This window comes from Tachypleus tridentatus, chromosome 9, assembly GCF_004210375.1.
Source record: "Tachypleus tridentatus isolate NWPU-2018 chromosome 9, ASM421037v1, whole genome shotgun sequence".
Taxonomy (NCBI): Eukaryota; Metazoa; Arthropoda; class Merostomata; order Xiphosura; family Limulidae; genus Tachypleus; species Tachypleus tridentatus.
This window is the reverse complement of record NC_134833.1, coordinates 35,270,976-35,288,384: the sequence shown is the minus strand read 5'-3', so window position 1 is coordinate 35,288,384 and position 17,409 is coordinate 35,270,976. Positions and strand designations below refer to the sequence as shown.

The 17,409-nt window shown below is 35.5% G+C and overlaps 1 protein-coding gene across 3 annotated transcripts in view; it reads left to right on the top strand.

Moving 5' to 3' along the window:
• LOC143225046 (glycine receptor subunit alphaZ1-like) overlaps positions 1–17,409 on the top strand; it is an 82,858-nt gene that overhangs the window by 46,802 nt on the left and 18,647 nt on the right. For all 3 annotated transcript variants that reach the window (XM_076453729.1, XM_076453732.1, XM_076453730.1), the window contains exons 2-4: positions 8,850–8,944; positions 10,388–10,455; positions 11,763–11,986. In XM_076453729.1, coding sequence (XP_076309844.1) covers positions 8,850–8,944; positions 10,388–10,455; positions 11,763–11,986 — 387 coding nt within the window. The remainder of the gene's footprint in view (positions 1–8,849; positions 8,945–10,387; positions 10,456–11,762; positions 11,987–17,409) is intronic.

Sequence of the window (17,409 nt, the reverse complement as noted above, 5' to 3'; positions counted from 1 at the left end):
ATTGGTGTGACGGGGTTCGAACCCGCGCCGCTCAGGTTACAAGTCGAGTGCCTTAACCAACTGGCCATGCCAGGCTGCTTGTAAACAGGTTCGAGTCTTTTAATGTGATTGTTGGACTGTGAATCCAAGCGGTCGTTTTTTGTATCTCTTTGTCTCCCTATGAGGCCGTAAGAAACCCAAGACTTGGCGATAGGTGCTGGTCCTCTCTTAGTCTCTGAGAGCTGGCACGGCGTGGTGGACATAACGCTCGACTCGTGATCTGCGGTGCTCGAGTTCGAAATCCCATCAACGAACAACCGTTGGGACGTTACAATGTGATGGTGAATCTGACTCTTTGTTGGATATCTGCGTTACCCGTCCCAAATTTAACAGTTAAAGACCAGAGGGAAGACAGCTAGTGATCACCGCCATCACTTGGGTTACTCTTTCAACAAAGAACAGCGGAACTGATCGTCACATTATAATACGCTCCACAGCTGAGAGAGCGAACATGTTTGTGGGACGGGGATTCGAACCCGTGACCCTCAAATTACGATTCAAGCCCCCTAACCACTTGACCCTGCCGTGGTTGGTAATGAATGTTTGGAAACAAAACTGAAGACAAACCAATTGATATGGAAATTATGTACTTTTTCACTTTGAATTAATTTACGTTTTCTCTTCCTTCCAAGCGTATTGATGTTTTACCTTAGAGCTACATAGTGGGATATACGGGATCTGTGTGCAGCATAGATTCTAACCCTTATTATATGGTTGGAATTTCCTATCCTCATTCGTGAAATGTATATACAGTCACAATGCAAAAGTGAATTGTAACGAACATTTACATAAGATGAACATTTAAAATTTGACTCTCTAACAAAAGCAACTTCAATATGTAGCTCTATTTCTATAGAACGTTTGCGACAGACCTTGTCCATGGTATTTACATCATAACTGCGTTTTTTTTATTTTCACTCATTTTCATACTTTTCTGTCTATATTTTGGCGCAATTTCATTTGAAACATTCGTGCGAAAACACACTAGGACTATTTCCGCTAGATACTCCTCATGTTTTTGTAAGAAGCAGTATACATACACGAGAAAATACACGAAAAATAACAAAATTAAAACATATAATGTAAAGATCCATCAGTAATTCTATTTATGTGTTTTTAACTCATTGCATAGTAACAAAAATTAAGTGTTCGAACAATAATGTGACATTACAGCAAATATATTATTTCATCTAATTGAGTGGACCAACTGTTTAACGATTGTATCTCAGAATGGGTATTAACATTTCCATTGATAAACAGAGAACAATGTTTCGATCTTCCGAAGGTCATTTATCCTGAAGATGACCTAGGAAGGTCGAAACGTTGTTGTAATCTGCTTATCAAAGTAAGTGTTAATACCCATACCAGCCTTACTGAGGTACATTTTTATTTCAAGTGTGTTTTTCGTCATCAGAAATGTTCAACGATTATTCCAAGGGTCACGGGTCCGAATTCCCGCCACACCAAATATGCTCGCCCTTTCAGCGGTGGGGACGTTATAAGTAACAGTCGATCCTACTATTCGATGGTAAAAGAGTAGCCCAAGAGTTGGCAGTGGGGTGGTGATGACTAGCTGCCTTCCCTCTAGTCTTACACTGCTAAATTAGGGACGGCTAGTGCAGATAACCCTCATGTATCTATGCGTGAAACTAAACAAACAAACAAACAAACAAACAACGATTATGTTACAGACTTATTTTATTCTATTTTGATTCAAATATTCTATTTTTAATTTTTAACTTTGGATAAATACGATTAAAATAATTAATTGCACGAGGAACAAATAATCAATGAAAGACAATGCAGTAATCTTCAAAGAAAATTACGATTTTACGAATGTAAGAAACGTAAGGAACATGCTAAACAGAAAAAACTGTTGTTTTTGGAATTTCGCACAAAGCTACTCGAGGGCTATCTGTCCCTAATTTAGCAGTGTAAGACTAGAGGGAAGGCAGCTAGTCATCACCACCCACCGCCAACTCTTGGGCTACTCTTTTACCAACGAAAAGTGGGATTGACCGTCACATTATAACGCCCCCACGGCTGGGAGGGCAAGCATGTTTGGCGCGACTCGGGCGCGAACCCGCGACCCTCGGATTGCGAAGCGCACGCCTTAACGCGCTAGGCCATGCCAAGCAGAAAAAAACTATGCGTATAAAGTAATCGATTTTTTGTTTATTTTGCATTGTTAGGCTAAAGACTTTTGATTTAAATTCCGTCCAAACATACACTCTAACCATTCCCAATTTAGCAGCGATAGACGGCACCACTTATTGCAAACTCTTGGATTACTCTATTACCAACGAATAATAAGATTGAGAGCACGTTATAACGCCCCCACCCCTTGAAGGGGCGAGTAGTTAAAGAGTTGATCTCCTTAACCACTTGGCTATGTCGATCCTAAACTGAAGAGAGGAAGGACAACCAGTTAACAGACTCGTTATTAACTTTTGAGGTTTCCTTGTCCGGATGCAACAGTAAGTTGGGCGTATTTTTGTGAGCTGGTCATAGATAATAAATCACTAGATTCACAGTTGGGGTAAGTTTAGGGTCACGCTTATCTTTTAACTAAATTACTTTGTTACGCTCAAGACAAAATTATTTTTCTAATAACTTAAGAAATGTTCTTAAGAAATGTTATTAAGTTAACGTTTACAACGTAGCAACGGACTTTAAAACATAAAAATGAATTAATTATATTATTTGGATTCTTTTCTTAGGACAAAAATAATATATCAATTATGTCTTTACTTACGATTTATTGCTGAATTTTTAGATAAGCGTAACCTTTGTTATTTAAATAGAAAAATCGATACAAGGCCACAGTTTTAATACACAAAGATTCAGTAGATAGCCGTTCACATTTAATAATTTTATTTTTATAAACTACTTAAAAGAAATTTTATTACCAAGTCTTCGAATATTAGCCATCAGTATCAAACCTTTTTTATTAGCCATCAGTATTAAACCTTTTTTCCTTATCGGAACAAAGACAAATAGTTTGAAGACTGTTTAACAAATTTCTATAAAACGTTTGTTTGTTAATAATTTAGTTTGTGTTATATTCTTATTGTACACTGAATTATTGCGAATAAACTAGAATTAATATTTTTTTCCTTCTCCGTTTGTTTTTCATAATCTAATGACTTCATCCGACATCTTGACACTAAAATATACCACAGGAGACATTTACTTGCTAAATGTTACTTAACTATTCGTTGGTAAAAGAGTAGTCCAAGAGTTGGCGGTGGGTGGTGATAACTAGCTGCCTTCCTCCTAGTTTTACGCTGCTAAATTAGGGACGCTTAGCGCAGATAGCCCTCGTGTAGCTTTTCGCGAAATTCAGAACAAACTAAACCAATCCAAATACTATTCACAATACCAATTTTCCGATATCATAGTGCACATATTTACCATGAGTGTCTTTGTTTAATATTATAAGCCGAAATAATGTCTTTTCTTGAGGACAAGAAATAGTAGATTTGAAAAACTGGATGGCTAAATATTATGAATGATTTGTAACATTAAAAAAGTAGAATGTGGTGAATAGATTTAGAAATGTAATTATATGCAATTTTGTAAAATGTTTGTTTGTTTGTTTTTTGAATTTCACGCAAAGCTACTCGAGGGCTATCTGCGCTAGCCGTCCCTAATTTAGCAGTCTAACACTAGAGGGAAGGCAACTAGTCATCACCACCCACCGCCAACTCTTGGGCTACTCTTTTACCAACGAAAAGTGGGATTGACCGTCACATTATAACGCCCCCACGGCTGGGAGGGCAAGCATGTTTGGCACGACTCGGGCGCGAACCCGCGACCCTCGGATTGCGAAGCGCACGCCTTAACGCGCTAGGCCATGCCAAGCAGAAAAAAACTATGCGTATAAAGTAATCGATTTTTTGTTTATTTTGCATTGTTAGGCTAAAGACTTTTGATTTAAATTCCGTCCAAACATACACTCTAACCATTCCCAATTTAGCAGCGATAGACGGCACCACTTATTGCAAACTCTTGGATTACTCTATTACCAACGAATAATAAGATTGAGAGCACGTTATAACGCCCCCACCCCTTGAAGGGGCGAGTAGTTAAAGAGTTGATCTCCTTAACCACTTGGCTATGTCGATCCTAAACTGAAGAGAGGAAGAACAACCAGTTAACAGACTCGTTATTAACTTTTGAGGTTTCCTTGTCCGGATGCAACAGTAAGTTGGGCGTATTTTTGTGAGCTGGTCATAGATAATAAATCACTAGATTCACAGTTGGGGTAAGTTTAGGGTCACGCTTATCTTTTAACTAAATTACTTTGTTACGCTCAAGACAAAATTATTTTTCTAATAACTTAAGAAATGTTCTTAAGAAATGTTATTAAGTTAACGTTTACAACGTAGCAACGGACTTTAAAACATAAAAATGAATTAATTATATTATTTGGATTCTTTTCTTAGGACAAAAATAATATATCAATTATGTCTTTACTTACGATTTATTGCTGAATTTTTAGATAAGCGTAACCTTTGTTATTTAAATAGAAAAATCGATACAAGGCCACAGTTTTAATACACAAAGTTTCAGTAGATAGCCGTTCACATTTAATAATTTTATTTTTATGAACTACTTAAAAGAAATTTTATTACCAAGTCTTCGAATATTAGCCATCAGTATCAAACCTTTTTTATTAGCCATCAGTATTAAACCTTTTTTCCTTATCGGAACAAAGACAAATAGTTTGAAGACTGTTTAACAAATTTCTATAAAACGTTTGTTTGTTAATAATTTAGTTTGTGTTATATTCTTATTGTACACTGAATTATTGCGAATAAACTAGAATTAATATTTTTTTCCTTCTCCGTTTGTTTTTCATAATCTAATGACTTCATCCGACATCTTGACACTAAAATATACCACAGGAGACATTTACTTGCTAAATGTTACTTAACTATTCGTTGGTAAAAGAGTAGTCCAAGAGTTGGCGGTGGGTGGTGATAACTAGCTGCCTTCCTCCTAGTTTTACGCTGCTAAATTAGGGACGCTTAGCGCAGATAGCCCTCGTGTAGCTTTTCGCGAAATTCAGAACAAACTAAACCAATCCAAATACTATTCACAATACCAATTTTCCGATATCATAGTGCACATATTTACCATGAGTGTCTTTGTTTAATATTATAAGCCGAAATAATGTCTTTTCTTGAGGACAAGAAATAGTAGATATGAAAAACTGGATGGCTAAATATTATGAATGATTTGTAACATTAAAAAAGTAGAATGTGGTGAATAGATTTAGAAATGTAATTATATGCAATTTTGTAAAATGTTTGTTTGTTTGTTTTTGAATTTCACGCAAAGCTACTCGAGGGCTATCTGCGCTAGCCGTCCCTAATTTAGCAGTCTAACACTAGAGGGAAGGCAACTAGTCATCACCACCCACCGCCAACTCTTGGGCTACTCTTTTACCAACGAATAGTGGGATTGTCCGTAACATTATAACGCCCCCACGGCTGAAAGGGCGAGCATGTTTGGTTCGACCGAGATTCGAACCCGCAACCATCGGATTACGAGTCGAACGCTTTAACACGCTTGGCCATGCTGGACCAACTTTGTAAAAGTGGCAACACTTATGCACAGAATAAGTGAAAAAATGCAATATGTAACGTGTTTCTCTCATGATCTTGGACTTTACAAAATATGTGTGAGTGTGTGTGTTTTCTTATAGCAAAGCTATATCGGGCTATCTGCTGCGTCCATTGAGGGGAATCAAACCCTCTGATTTTAGCGTTGTAAATCTGTAAACTCACCGTTGTACCAACGGAGAGCTTTAAAAACTTCCATCTGGCTCTCTATTCCCTTTTTAAATATATATAAATAAGAAAGTACTGCTTCAGAAAGGCCAGCTGTTATAGACTATGAATGTACCTTATTAAGATAATTACAACATGATTTCTCTACCAGACAATCCTATAACTCTTCCCTATCATCTCAGTTTATGCGGAAATATATTAATAAAACTAAAAAAAAAAAAAAACGGTTTTAACTTGCTAGGATATCCATACAACAATAGAACGTGTTTTCTTCTCCATACGTTTGTCTCTTTAGCATGTTCCTCACATTTCTTACTTGTACATGTTCCTCACATTTCTTACTTGTGTAAAAAGAGGTAATTTTCGTTAAAGGAAACCATATTTGTTTTTTTCGTTGGTTCATTTTTTTATTCAAACATTCTCTAGCAATCCAAACAGTTCGTTCGTCTTGATGTAAAGATAAATCATACGTACTGTCTCTTAATGATTTATCTTTTAAAAGTATATTCAACATTGATTTGAATACGTTGTTATACAATTTGTTTGATTACGTCTGTTAGTCAAAAAAATATAAAGTCAAGAAGACAAAACGAATACTTGAGATCTGTCTAATTTTTGAAGTACCTTCAATTAAATTCAACTATTAGTCATAAAAATGTTTTTGTTGCTTATTAATCACTCAATAATCTACAGAAGAGAAGATAAAATTACGATATTCCTACAAAATCATTTTTATTGATTCCGAATTTCAAGTGCTCTTGATGCTAAGATGTCATTCTAATAGTTTCTTTAATTACCTCACGTTTTACCTCGCTTTCTAAATCAACTAGAGCATAGCCAATTATAATCATATACACGATAGAAAGAGGATAGTTTAGTTACTCTGGAAATAACATTATTACTTTCTGCTGGTTACTTTATCTTTGTATAGAAAAACGACTCTTTGGTCTACAAACATAAGTTTGAAGAATGTTATTGAAAAATCTAACTTTATAAATGGAATTTATTAATGTCAGTTTTTAAGATTTATTGAAAAGATATATACACACACACACACACATATATATATAAAGATATACACACACATATATATATATACACACACATATATATATACACACACACATATATATAAAAGATATACACACATATATATATAAAAGGATATACACACACATATGTATATATAAAAGAGATACACACACGTATATATACACACTTTAATAAACATTAAATTAACAAGGTCTCTTTTTAAATAATGCTAAATAACGACTGAAGTGCTTACTTTAATACTTATTACTCGGACTGTTAACTTTGACATTTTGGATGAAGACTATCGTAATAAGTTCCAATCATATCATTAGCTAAAATTCATTCGTTGGAGCGTGTTTGGTAAGTTTGTTTGTAGTTAGACAGAAAACTATAGAATGAACTCTCTGTAGTAATGCCGACCACAAATATTGAAACTCAAGTTTCAACGTAACATTCTAGCTATCTTGTTACTGTATCATTCGGTGGCTGTATGATAAGAATATTTAGGCTCCAAATGGCACATTCAGTCTAATATATAACATTATCTTAACAAGGAATTAGGCCCTAACTGAGTGGTTCTCCGGTAATTTGACGGACTTAACAGCAGGGTTCGATAAATTGTAGATTTGCACTTAAATTAACTAACCGACGAAACACAGGTTTTTTTATACAAGTAAACGCCACTTTTATTGTCAGTATTAAAACAAGGCTTGTAATAACGATTCATAACACTATGAATAAAAAATGACAACAGGAAGTGTTCCATAGATTTTTATTCAACATATAAAGTCCATGTCGATAAATTGTCAAGGCTATGGTAAAAGTTATCATATTAGAATACACTGACTCTTTGGGTATCGAGAAAATGTAAACACGCAGCAAAATTACTATTAACACATCGAGATCTATATAAAGTAATACCAAATTTAAAACTAAAGTTACTTTATTTAGTTTGATTAGTGATATTAGTGCATAACAACTAATGTGAGTCTGTAAATACTCAGAGTCAGGATAAGTAGTTTATGTTTCAGTGTTCAGAGTTAGGATCTGAAACACTTCCATTTCCATTGGTTTTTGTTTTTACTTTGTAATAAGTCGAATTCTACTTATTTACAAAATCACGACTTGAAAAGCTGAAGTGACGAGCAGTTTTAGCTCTTACTGGTCTAACTAGGTGAGGACATTCGATAGATGTATTTTTGTTTCTCATATCTCTAAGTGGATGCTGTTTCCTCAAGAAAGAACGTTGAAGATTCTTTGGCTGCATAGCTAGAACTATCACCAAGTTTTCTTTGCTTATGATTATATGGACTACTGCACGCAACAAAAAAGCAAAAATATCACAATCTCTTAGCAATTTTAGCCATCATTTCCCACCCGTATAAAGATGAACAACCACTGTTATTCTCTGTTATTCTCTCAATAGAGCCTCCTAATTCACTCTAGATTAGAAACTTTGTTATAGAAATAAACTTACGTGTATAGACAGGAAAAACAGAACTTGTAGCTATTGTTTTACCTTGTTTTCAATTCTATGAACTATGGATATGACGTGAAATCAAAGAAATTTTATGAAGTCTTTCTTAGCAGGTTGCTCATTGTATCTTTTAAACACAAATATATTATATGAGGTGTGCACATACATGTATAAACATATTCTAAAACTATCTCATAAAACACATTAATTAAATTTTTTGTATTTAGATCTGGATAAAATATATTCTATATTTAAGGGGCCTTTTTCTTCCATTTATTGGATATCTATCAGCTGCAGTAAAAATGTAAAATAATCTTAAGACGGCTGGCATGGGCCTTAAAAAACTTTTATTCAAATAGAGAACAGCGTTTGGACATTCTTAGGTCATCTTCGGGTTAACAAACCTGGGTTTGTTTTATTAAAAGTAAGGTTTTTGTCATCACATATCAACTGTAGTATTTTACTTTTTACAGATGTATTTATACGTTATGTTTCCTATTCAGCTCAACTTACTTGATGTATGAAGATAACAACCTGATAGTCCTTGATGAACTTCTACAGAACTACGATAGAAGAGTAACTCCAACTCATCACATCAGTAATTTCCATTTCTTTAATTCTTATACAAAATATAATATTAATGAATATTATCCCAGTACATTTATTAATATCTTTGTGTATTTGCGAAAGTTATCCTAGTGCATAGTGAATGTTATATTAGTATAACTGAATTTTATCCTAGTGCATTTATGAAGACCGAGTACTTTTATGAATTTTATCCTCTTACATTAATGAACGTTATAGTAATACATTAATGAAGGTTATCTAGTATTTTTACGAATGTTATCCCAATACTTTTACGAGCGTTATCGTAGTATATTTATGAATATTATCCTAGTACGTTAATGAACGCTATCTTGGCATATTAATGAGCGTTATTCTAGTATATTAATGTTTTTAATGTATTTAACAACAAATAACATTACTAATTTCCTTAATCTTGGCCCGGCATGGCCAGGTGGTTAAAGCAGTCGACTGCTAATTCGAGGGTCGCGGGTTCGAATCTCCGTGATACCACACATGCTTGCCCTTTCAGTCGGGGAGGGGGGGAGTTATAATGTTTCGATTAATCTCACTATTCGTTAGTAAAAGAGTAGTTTCAGAGTTGATGGCGGGTGGTGGTGACTATGTGCCTTTCATCTAGTCTTACAATGATAAATTAAGAACGGTTTGCGCAGATAGCCCTCGTGTAGCTTCGCATGAAATTCAAACCAGTCCTTAATCTTTGAAGTATTTTTTACGTGCCATTTACAAAATTAAGAAATTACCTGTTTCCTTTGAACATGTCACTACTTTAATATTTGATATACTATTTATTTATATTTTTACAATACGCAGTTCGTTCACGGAGAATATGATAATGTTTAATGAAAGTTTCACATGTTTTCTCTACATTAAAGTTCCTCAAAAAGAGTGATATTTTGCTTTAAAATAACGTTAGTCGATAGAACACGCCTTTTTTGTTTTATTACTTCTTAAGTTTAAGAAGCAGTTTCGTAAATGAAATTTATTGAGTCATTTCAGTTTCAAGCAAGTACTCGCCTCAGTATTAGTTAAGCCTAAAAGGCTTGAAGACTCAGTCTGGTAGGTAATGAAATCGAACCGTACACTGACGGGTTGTTCTCTAGTGAGCCTTAGGTGAATGATTATCTCTATTTTGTTTTTAAAATTAAAGCTCATTTTAACGAAATAAACATCGTTATTTCTGTTCAACTTTTGCAGATTTAAACTTATTGAATAAATTGTAATTTGAATATCCGTGATACCAGTAATTACTCACGTTGTTTGTGTCGTGTTAGGCTTACACTGACAGGTAGATACTAAGAGTACGAACCTCAAATTCCCCAATCGAATACCCAGTTTTAGGGACTTCTATTAGAAATATAATATTATGTTAAATGAAGTTCAAACTAATTTGAAATATTTTAGAGATTTAAAAGAAGACTAAAAACCACGAATTATGTTTGACTGAATTTTCTAGGTCTGCCTACTATTGTCAAATGTGAACTTTACCTGAGGAGTGTTGGCGCAATTAATCCTGCTACAATGGTAAGTTAGTGTTAACTTTCAGATCAATAAATCGGTAATCAGTGAATATCTGAGATTAATGACAGCATTATGTCATTATTGATTTAATTGTTCTTTAACTATCATAAAAATGTTTATAACATCACAACCAATACTTGTTTACAAATAATACCGAAATTAGTTTTGTTTCATTAGAAACGTCGTAAACATTTCTATAAGTGGTGAGAAATGGTAACTAATATTAAAATTCTGATATTGTGACAAAGAATTATTCATTCATCGCAGTTTGACCGTTAAGTGACCACTGTGTAACAGCACGGCAACTTCTCCAAACTATATGGCCTGGCATGGTCAGGTGGTTAAGGCACTCGACTCGTAATCTGAGAGTCGCGAGTTCGAATCCCCCTCACACCAGATATGCTCACCCTTTCAGCCGTGAGGGCGTTATTATGTGACAATCAATCCCACTATGTGTTGGTAAAAAGTAGTCCAAGAGTTGGCGGCAGATGGTGATAACTAGCTGCTTTCCCTCTAGTCTTACACTACTAAATTAGGGACTCTAGCGCAGATAGCCCTCGAGTAGCTTTGCGCGAAATTCAAAAATAAACAAACAGTCTTTGTCCACAGTGAGTATAAAAGCACGATTTTTAGCGTTATAATCCTCAGACTTACCGTTTGCCACCGAAGACAATTAGTTTGTCGTATCAAAGAAAACAGTTTTCTAAAATAGCAGCAAAAATAATAAAAGTCCAAGGTTCGTTCTATTATATGCTTTTGTGAAACCTCCATACTTCATTTCAATTAAAAATAACCATATAGACGACAAGTGCTGCTGGCTCATTGGTTTCTTAAATACGTGGCCCAGCATGCAGTTAGTTAGGGCGCTCGACTTGCAATCTCTAGATCGTTGGCGCTAATCTCCATCACACCAAACACGTTCGCCCTTTAAACCATGAAAGCGTTATAATTTGACGATAACTCCTACTATTCGTTGGTAAAAGAGTAGCCCAAGAGTTGGCGGTGGGTGGTGATGACTAGCTGCCTTCCCTCTAGTCTTACACTGCTGAATTAGGGACGGCTAGCGCAGATATCCCTCGTGTAGCTTTGCGCGAAATTCAAAAACAAACAGCCCAGCGCACATAGCTCTCGCGTAGCTAAGCGCAAAATTCAAAACTAACTAAACATAAGGTTTGTACCTAATTATCTTAATATTTAGAGAACTGAATAACCAACAACAATACAATCTTGCTATTTATCTCTCTCTCTCTCCCTATGTATACACACACACATATATATATTATACGTGCATTTCTGTAAATACTTTTCAGGATTACGAGGTAGATCTGTATCTTCGCCAGACGTGGCACGATGAACGTTTGCGAAGTAACAACTTAACTCGTCCACTGGACCTGAATGACCCAGTTCTGGTCAAGAGGTTGTGGAGGCCAGATGTATACTTCCCCAACGCCAAACATGGAGAATTCCAATACGTCACTGTACCCAATGTACTGTTGAGAATTAATCCTAACGGGGATATTTTTTACATGCTAAGGTATGTAAAGCAGCTATTCTGAACATTGAATTTATTTTATACAGTGAATCAAAATTTCGGTTATGTGTCTTATTGGAGTTTCAACCGACATTCACTGAAAAATGAATTTTATGAACTTTATTAAAGTACACCTGTATAGGAAACTCATCAATTTTTTTTTTCAAGCTACATTTTGGACTTAACGATCTACCTTGATTGTTAACTGTCATCGTTCATTTCTGTACGTGCTTTTCCATTTGTTTACTGAATGTACTTTATACTAACGAAGAGGAATAGATAAATTTATCTTCCTTGTATAATGAAACTCCAGAGAAAAGTATTTAAGATTAATTAAAAAGGCGATACCATAAATTATCCACATTGATACTGTACGTAAGCGGAAACAAGAAGAGCCACGTACGGCTTAGAGCGCCCCCATTGGCTCAGCGGTACATTTAAAAACTAGCACATTATAAATTAAGTTTCCACGCTCGTGGTGAGCACAGCGCAAATAACTAATTATTTTGCTCTTACATATAAAACGAGTGGGAACACGTGGTGCTCGTTTAAGATAATAATATGTATTAAAAACCACAGCAAAGTAAGGATAGTTTTTTTTCAATGATATACAAACACTCAATGGTTGTAAAAACAAATTACAAGAGTAAATCAGTGTATCACAAATCAACGCATTTTTTGTTTTGGCCCGGCATGGCCAGGTGGGTTAAGGCGTTCGACTCGTACTGTGAGGGTCGCGGGTTTGAATCTCCGTTGTACCAAACATGCTCGCCCTTTCAGCTATGGGGGCGTTATAATGTGTGGTGAATCCCACTATTCGTTGGTACAAGAGTAGCCCACGAATTGGCGATGGGTGGTGATGACTAGCTGCCTTCCCTCTAGTCTTATACTGCTAAATTAGGGATGGCTAGCACAGATAGCCCTCGTGTAGCTTTGTGCGAAATGCAACAAACTATTTTTTTTTTTTTACAGTTACGACAGAAAGTGTTCGTACCCCTGCGTCCTGAGTGGTTCTTTGCTCATAACTTAAAAAGTATCACGATTAGGCTAATAGAAGTGTGTTACATTATAAATATTATACTAACACACATCTATATAAATGTTTATGTAAATTTAACGATAAATAAACTGTTTATAAACTAATAACCAAAAATAGGAGGAGCAGAAAGTGTTCGTACAATTCAGAACGTGTGAAAAAACTGATATTCCCGAAAATATTTTGTTTAGTTTGGCGAATAAACTACATTATACCATTCAGAACTAGACACTGGGTTCATAATTATTGGAATTTAGCCAGCAAAAAATGTTCTTCCGGCAATTTAGCGCTGTCTCCGTTATTATCTGCTTGGTCATCATGGCGAACATGAAAGAACTGTCCAGTGATTTAAAAAACCGATTTATTGTAAAATACAAGTCTCGTGTGTCTCTTTCCAGTATTGCTACACATTAATATGTATTAATGTGCCGAAATATACAGCTTAATATATAAATATTAAGCTTACAGGATCAACTGTTAACCTCCCTCGTTCCGGACGCCCCACCAAAATTCCAGAGAGAACCAAGAGGAAGGTTCTCAGAGAAGTTAGTAGAAACCCTCGTTTAACACGTAATGACATACAGAAACTGGTAAGGGAAACTGGGGTTGAAGTAAGCACCTCTACAGTTACGAACATGTTACGCTCTTCTGGATTCAAAGCATGCCGTTCTCGTAGAACTCCATATTTAAAGCCTGTTTATTTAGAAGCACGATTGAGGTATGCAAGAAAGCGTGTAGATAAACTCTTTACCCATTGGAAGAGTATTCTTTGGTCAGACGAGACTAAAATCGAGCTTTTCGGCCACAGTGATGTTCGCTATAATTTTCCGTAAGAAGGGGGAACGAAATCATCCAAAGAACATCATCCCTACAGTTAAACAAGGAGGTGGCTCGATCATGCTATGGGGTTTCTTCAGCTCTTCTGGTGCAGGCAGCCTTCACCGCGTCAACGGAATCATGAAAAAAGAAGAGTACGTTGATATATTAGGCACTTATATCAAGAATGATGCTTGGAACTTGCGGCTTGAGCGTCGTTGGATCTTCCAGCACAACAATGGCCTTAAGCAAACATCGAAATGTGTGCAATCCTTGTTGCAGAGGAACCATATAAGCGTTCTGAAGTGGCCATCGCAGTCACCCGATCTCAATCCAATTGAAAACGTTTGGCATGAGTTGAAGACCAGAATTCATCAGCGTCATCCGAAAAACTTGCAAGAGTTGGAGGCCTTCTGTAAAGAATAATGGAAGAAAATACCAGTTGCGTACTGTCAAACGATCATGGAGGGCTATGAGGAGAGATTGCGCCAAGTAATTCACCTGAAAGGCTACACAACTGACCATTAAAGTAGATGCACGAACACTTTCTGAACCTCCTGTGTTTGGTTATTTGTTTATAAACAGTTTATTTGCCGTTCAGTTTATATAAAAATTTATGTAGACGTGTGTTAGTATAATATTTATAATATATTACACTTTCATTATCCTAATCGTCAAATTTTTTAGTTATGAGGAAAAAACTACTCACGACGCAAAGATATGAACACTTACTGTTGTAACTGACATAACAGTCTTTCATTTCTCCTGATTTTAAAATTTTGTGTCTGTGTTGTAAGAGAAGTATGCGGTATTCCATGAAATTATATGTTTAATTAATATTGAATAGTTGTTGTTTGTTATTAAGTACAAAGCCACACAAAGGACTATCTGTGTTCTGCCCATCACCGGTATCGAAACCCGATTTCTAGCAGTATAAGTACACAGACTGTGCCACTGGGAGGCAATACTGAATAGGCCCTGGTCTTGTTGTTTGTGTGCTCATACAGATGGATCAAAGGATTCATGGTTCAGAGCCAATTGTAGCATTTATCTCCAATTCCACGAAGAAACAGAAGTGTTTGTTCCTCATTTTCTCTTGCCAAATGTTCACTGTTCCATGACAATATATTTAGTTTATTTTCTATTGTATTTAAGTTTAACTCTTACTTCATTAAAGTATCTCATTCTAAATGCTCCTTCCTAGGTACGTCTTTGTTGCAAAATCACGTTCCGCATTTTGGGGCTATATCTGCGTTATAAGAGTGACAGTCAAATCATACCGCTCAATTAGATAAGACTAGTTCAAGAATTGGTGGTGTGCGCTATTGAGTAGCTGCCTTCTATTTAGTTTACCAGTTCGAAATTTGAGATGACTCGCGTACATAGCCAACGTATATTTTCGGACGTTTATCAGAAACAAACAAATAAATATGCTCAAGGACAGGTTGATCATTTTAACAGGATACAAGTGTCAACAACAGTAGATTTTTCATAAATAATAGTTAATTTGTCATACCTTAAGAGTGTAACCGTAATCTTAGTGGTGTGTGTGTTGTGTCTGAATAGTTTGCGTGTTTGTATCGAGCCTCGTTAAATAAGATTGTTACAAATCATCCCACTACTGAACTCACCACTGGCATAGTTGTACGTCTGCAGACTTACATCGCCAGAAACCGAGTTTCCATACCCGTAGTGGGCAAACCACAGACAACCCATTGTGCAGCTTCGTTCTTAATCTAAGACAAACAAACCCGATGCTTAATTCGTCATTCAACGTTAATATACTTCTAACCGTTTCAAGAAATGGTTTTAAAAAGGTTAACGATAATTCGTGATTTCTTGGCGTTTCAACAGAAGCTGGAAACTGTACCAGGGATGGCGAACCTTTTTAAGAGTGTGTGCCCGAATTGGAGATAATCGCGTGCCTATGGTAATTTTTAACAGCAGATTATCATTTATTATTATTTTTAATTATTTTAAATGAAACAGCTTTAGGATTTACGTGTTATTAATAACTATAGTAATTCACGAAAAATAAAATTAATGGTTTGATATCAGTAATAATGGATTGTTTTTAAGGAAAAAGATGGAGTCCTCGTGCTTACTTACGTTTATTCATTGTTTTACTGTTAACAAAAACCATTTTGCGATATGATAAGCTTTGGTTCATATTATGTAACATTAAAATATCAGAAACCAAGGAAAGGAAAAATAAGCATGTTTTAGTCATAGTGAGACTTTTGCTGCTACACCAACAATGATAGATATTTTATATCAGGCTTGTATTTAGTCGTTTTGAGTGTGCAACTCTTGTCTCATCAGCAAGTCTATTCGTAAAATTACACATTACAAAGTTCATCACTGAAAATATGGACTCGCATACATATGTTTATGAAAATACTGTTAATACTGTCATTACGACAGTTTTCAAGTAGTCAGAAGTTTAAGGAAGAGAACTCCAGAGTTTCAGAACTACATTTCTTGCAACTGTCTGTGTTATTCCAGCCACTAATCGATCTCTTTCAATATTTTCTACTTCAGCTCTTAAGTCGACAAATTTTTGCATACAAATTGAGCTGCTTTGTAAATCAATCAGTTGCATACAAGTCAATCCACCGCAACATTTCCAAATTCAGTTTGTCTAACGTTACGCTGTCTGCGTACTCTATGAATTTCACAGTATCGTCAAATAACCTGAAGTTATTAAATTTTAAAGAAAAGTGTTCAAAAGTTGAATTATTGATGCTTAAAAATTGTATTTGCTCCGATTGTATATTTTTTTCATGAATTTCAAGATTTGTCATGTGTTTTTTTTTTTAGGTTTGGGAAATATTTAAAAGTGTCTTTGTAAACATCATGCTTAAAAGTGTTCAGTTTGATTTCAAAAGCTTTTATGTCATCAAACATAATATCAAATGTTTTTCCAGATCCCTGAAATTTGGTGTTCAAGTCATTTAAATGTGAGGATGAAACGAACATTGTCGCAAATATATGAAGTCCTGCGTACACCAAATTCGCCTCTCTTAGTAAATTCTGAAATCGTCTTTTTTTCAAAGCGTGTGTAGAAATAAAATTATGTACCTTGGTTAAAACTTCCATCAATTTTTCAAGCTCCTTAAGGTCAACTTTTGCGCACAAAGCCTCCTTATGTATAATACAATGAAAGCCTACCAGTAAATGCTCAACATATTTTACAAACAGATTTACAAAACCTGCTTATTTACCAATCATGCTGGGTGTACCATCAGTTTTCACGGAAACTATTTTTGAAAGGTCAACTTGTCGATTGGATAATTCGTTTACTACTGCCTCACATATTTCAGCCCATCTGCTATGTTCAGATAAGGTTACCAAGTTAACCAGTTCTTCACAGATTAGACCCGGCATGGCCAGATGACTTAGGCGCTCGACTCGTAGTTTGAGGATCGCGGGTTCGAATTCCCATCACACCAAATATGCTCGCCATTTCAGCCGTGGGATGTTATAATGTGACGGTCAATCCTATTGTGTAGCCAAAGAGTTAGCGGCAGGTGTTGATGATTAGCTGCCTTCCAAGTAGTTTTACACCGGTAAA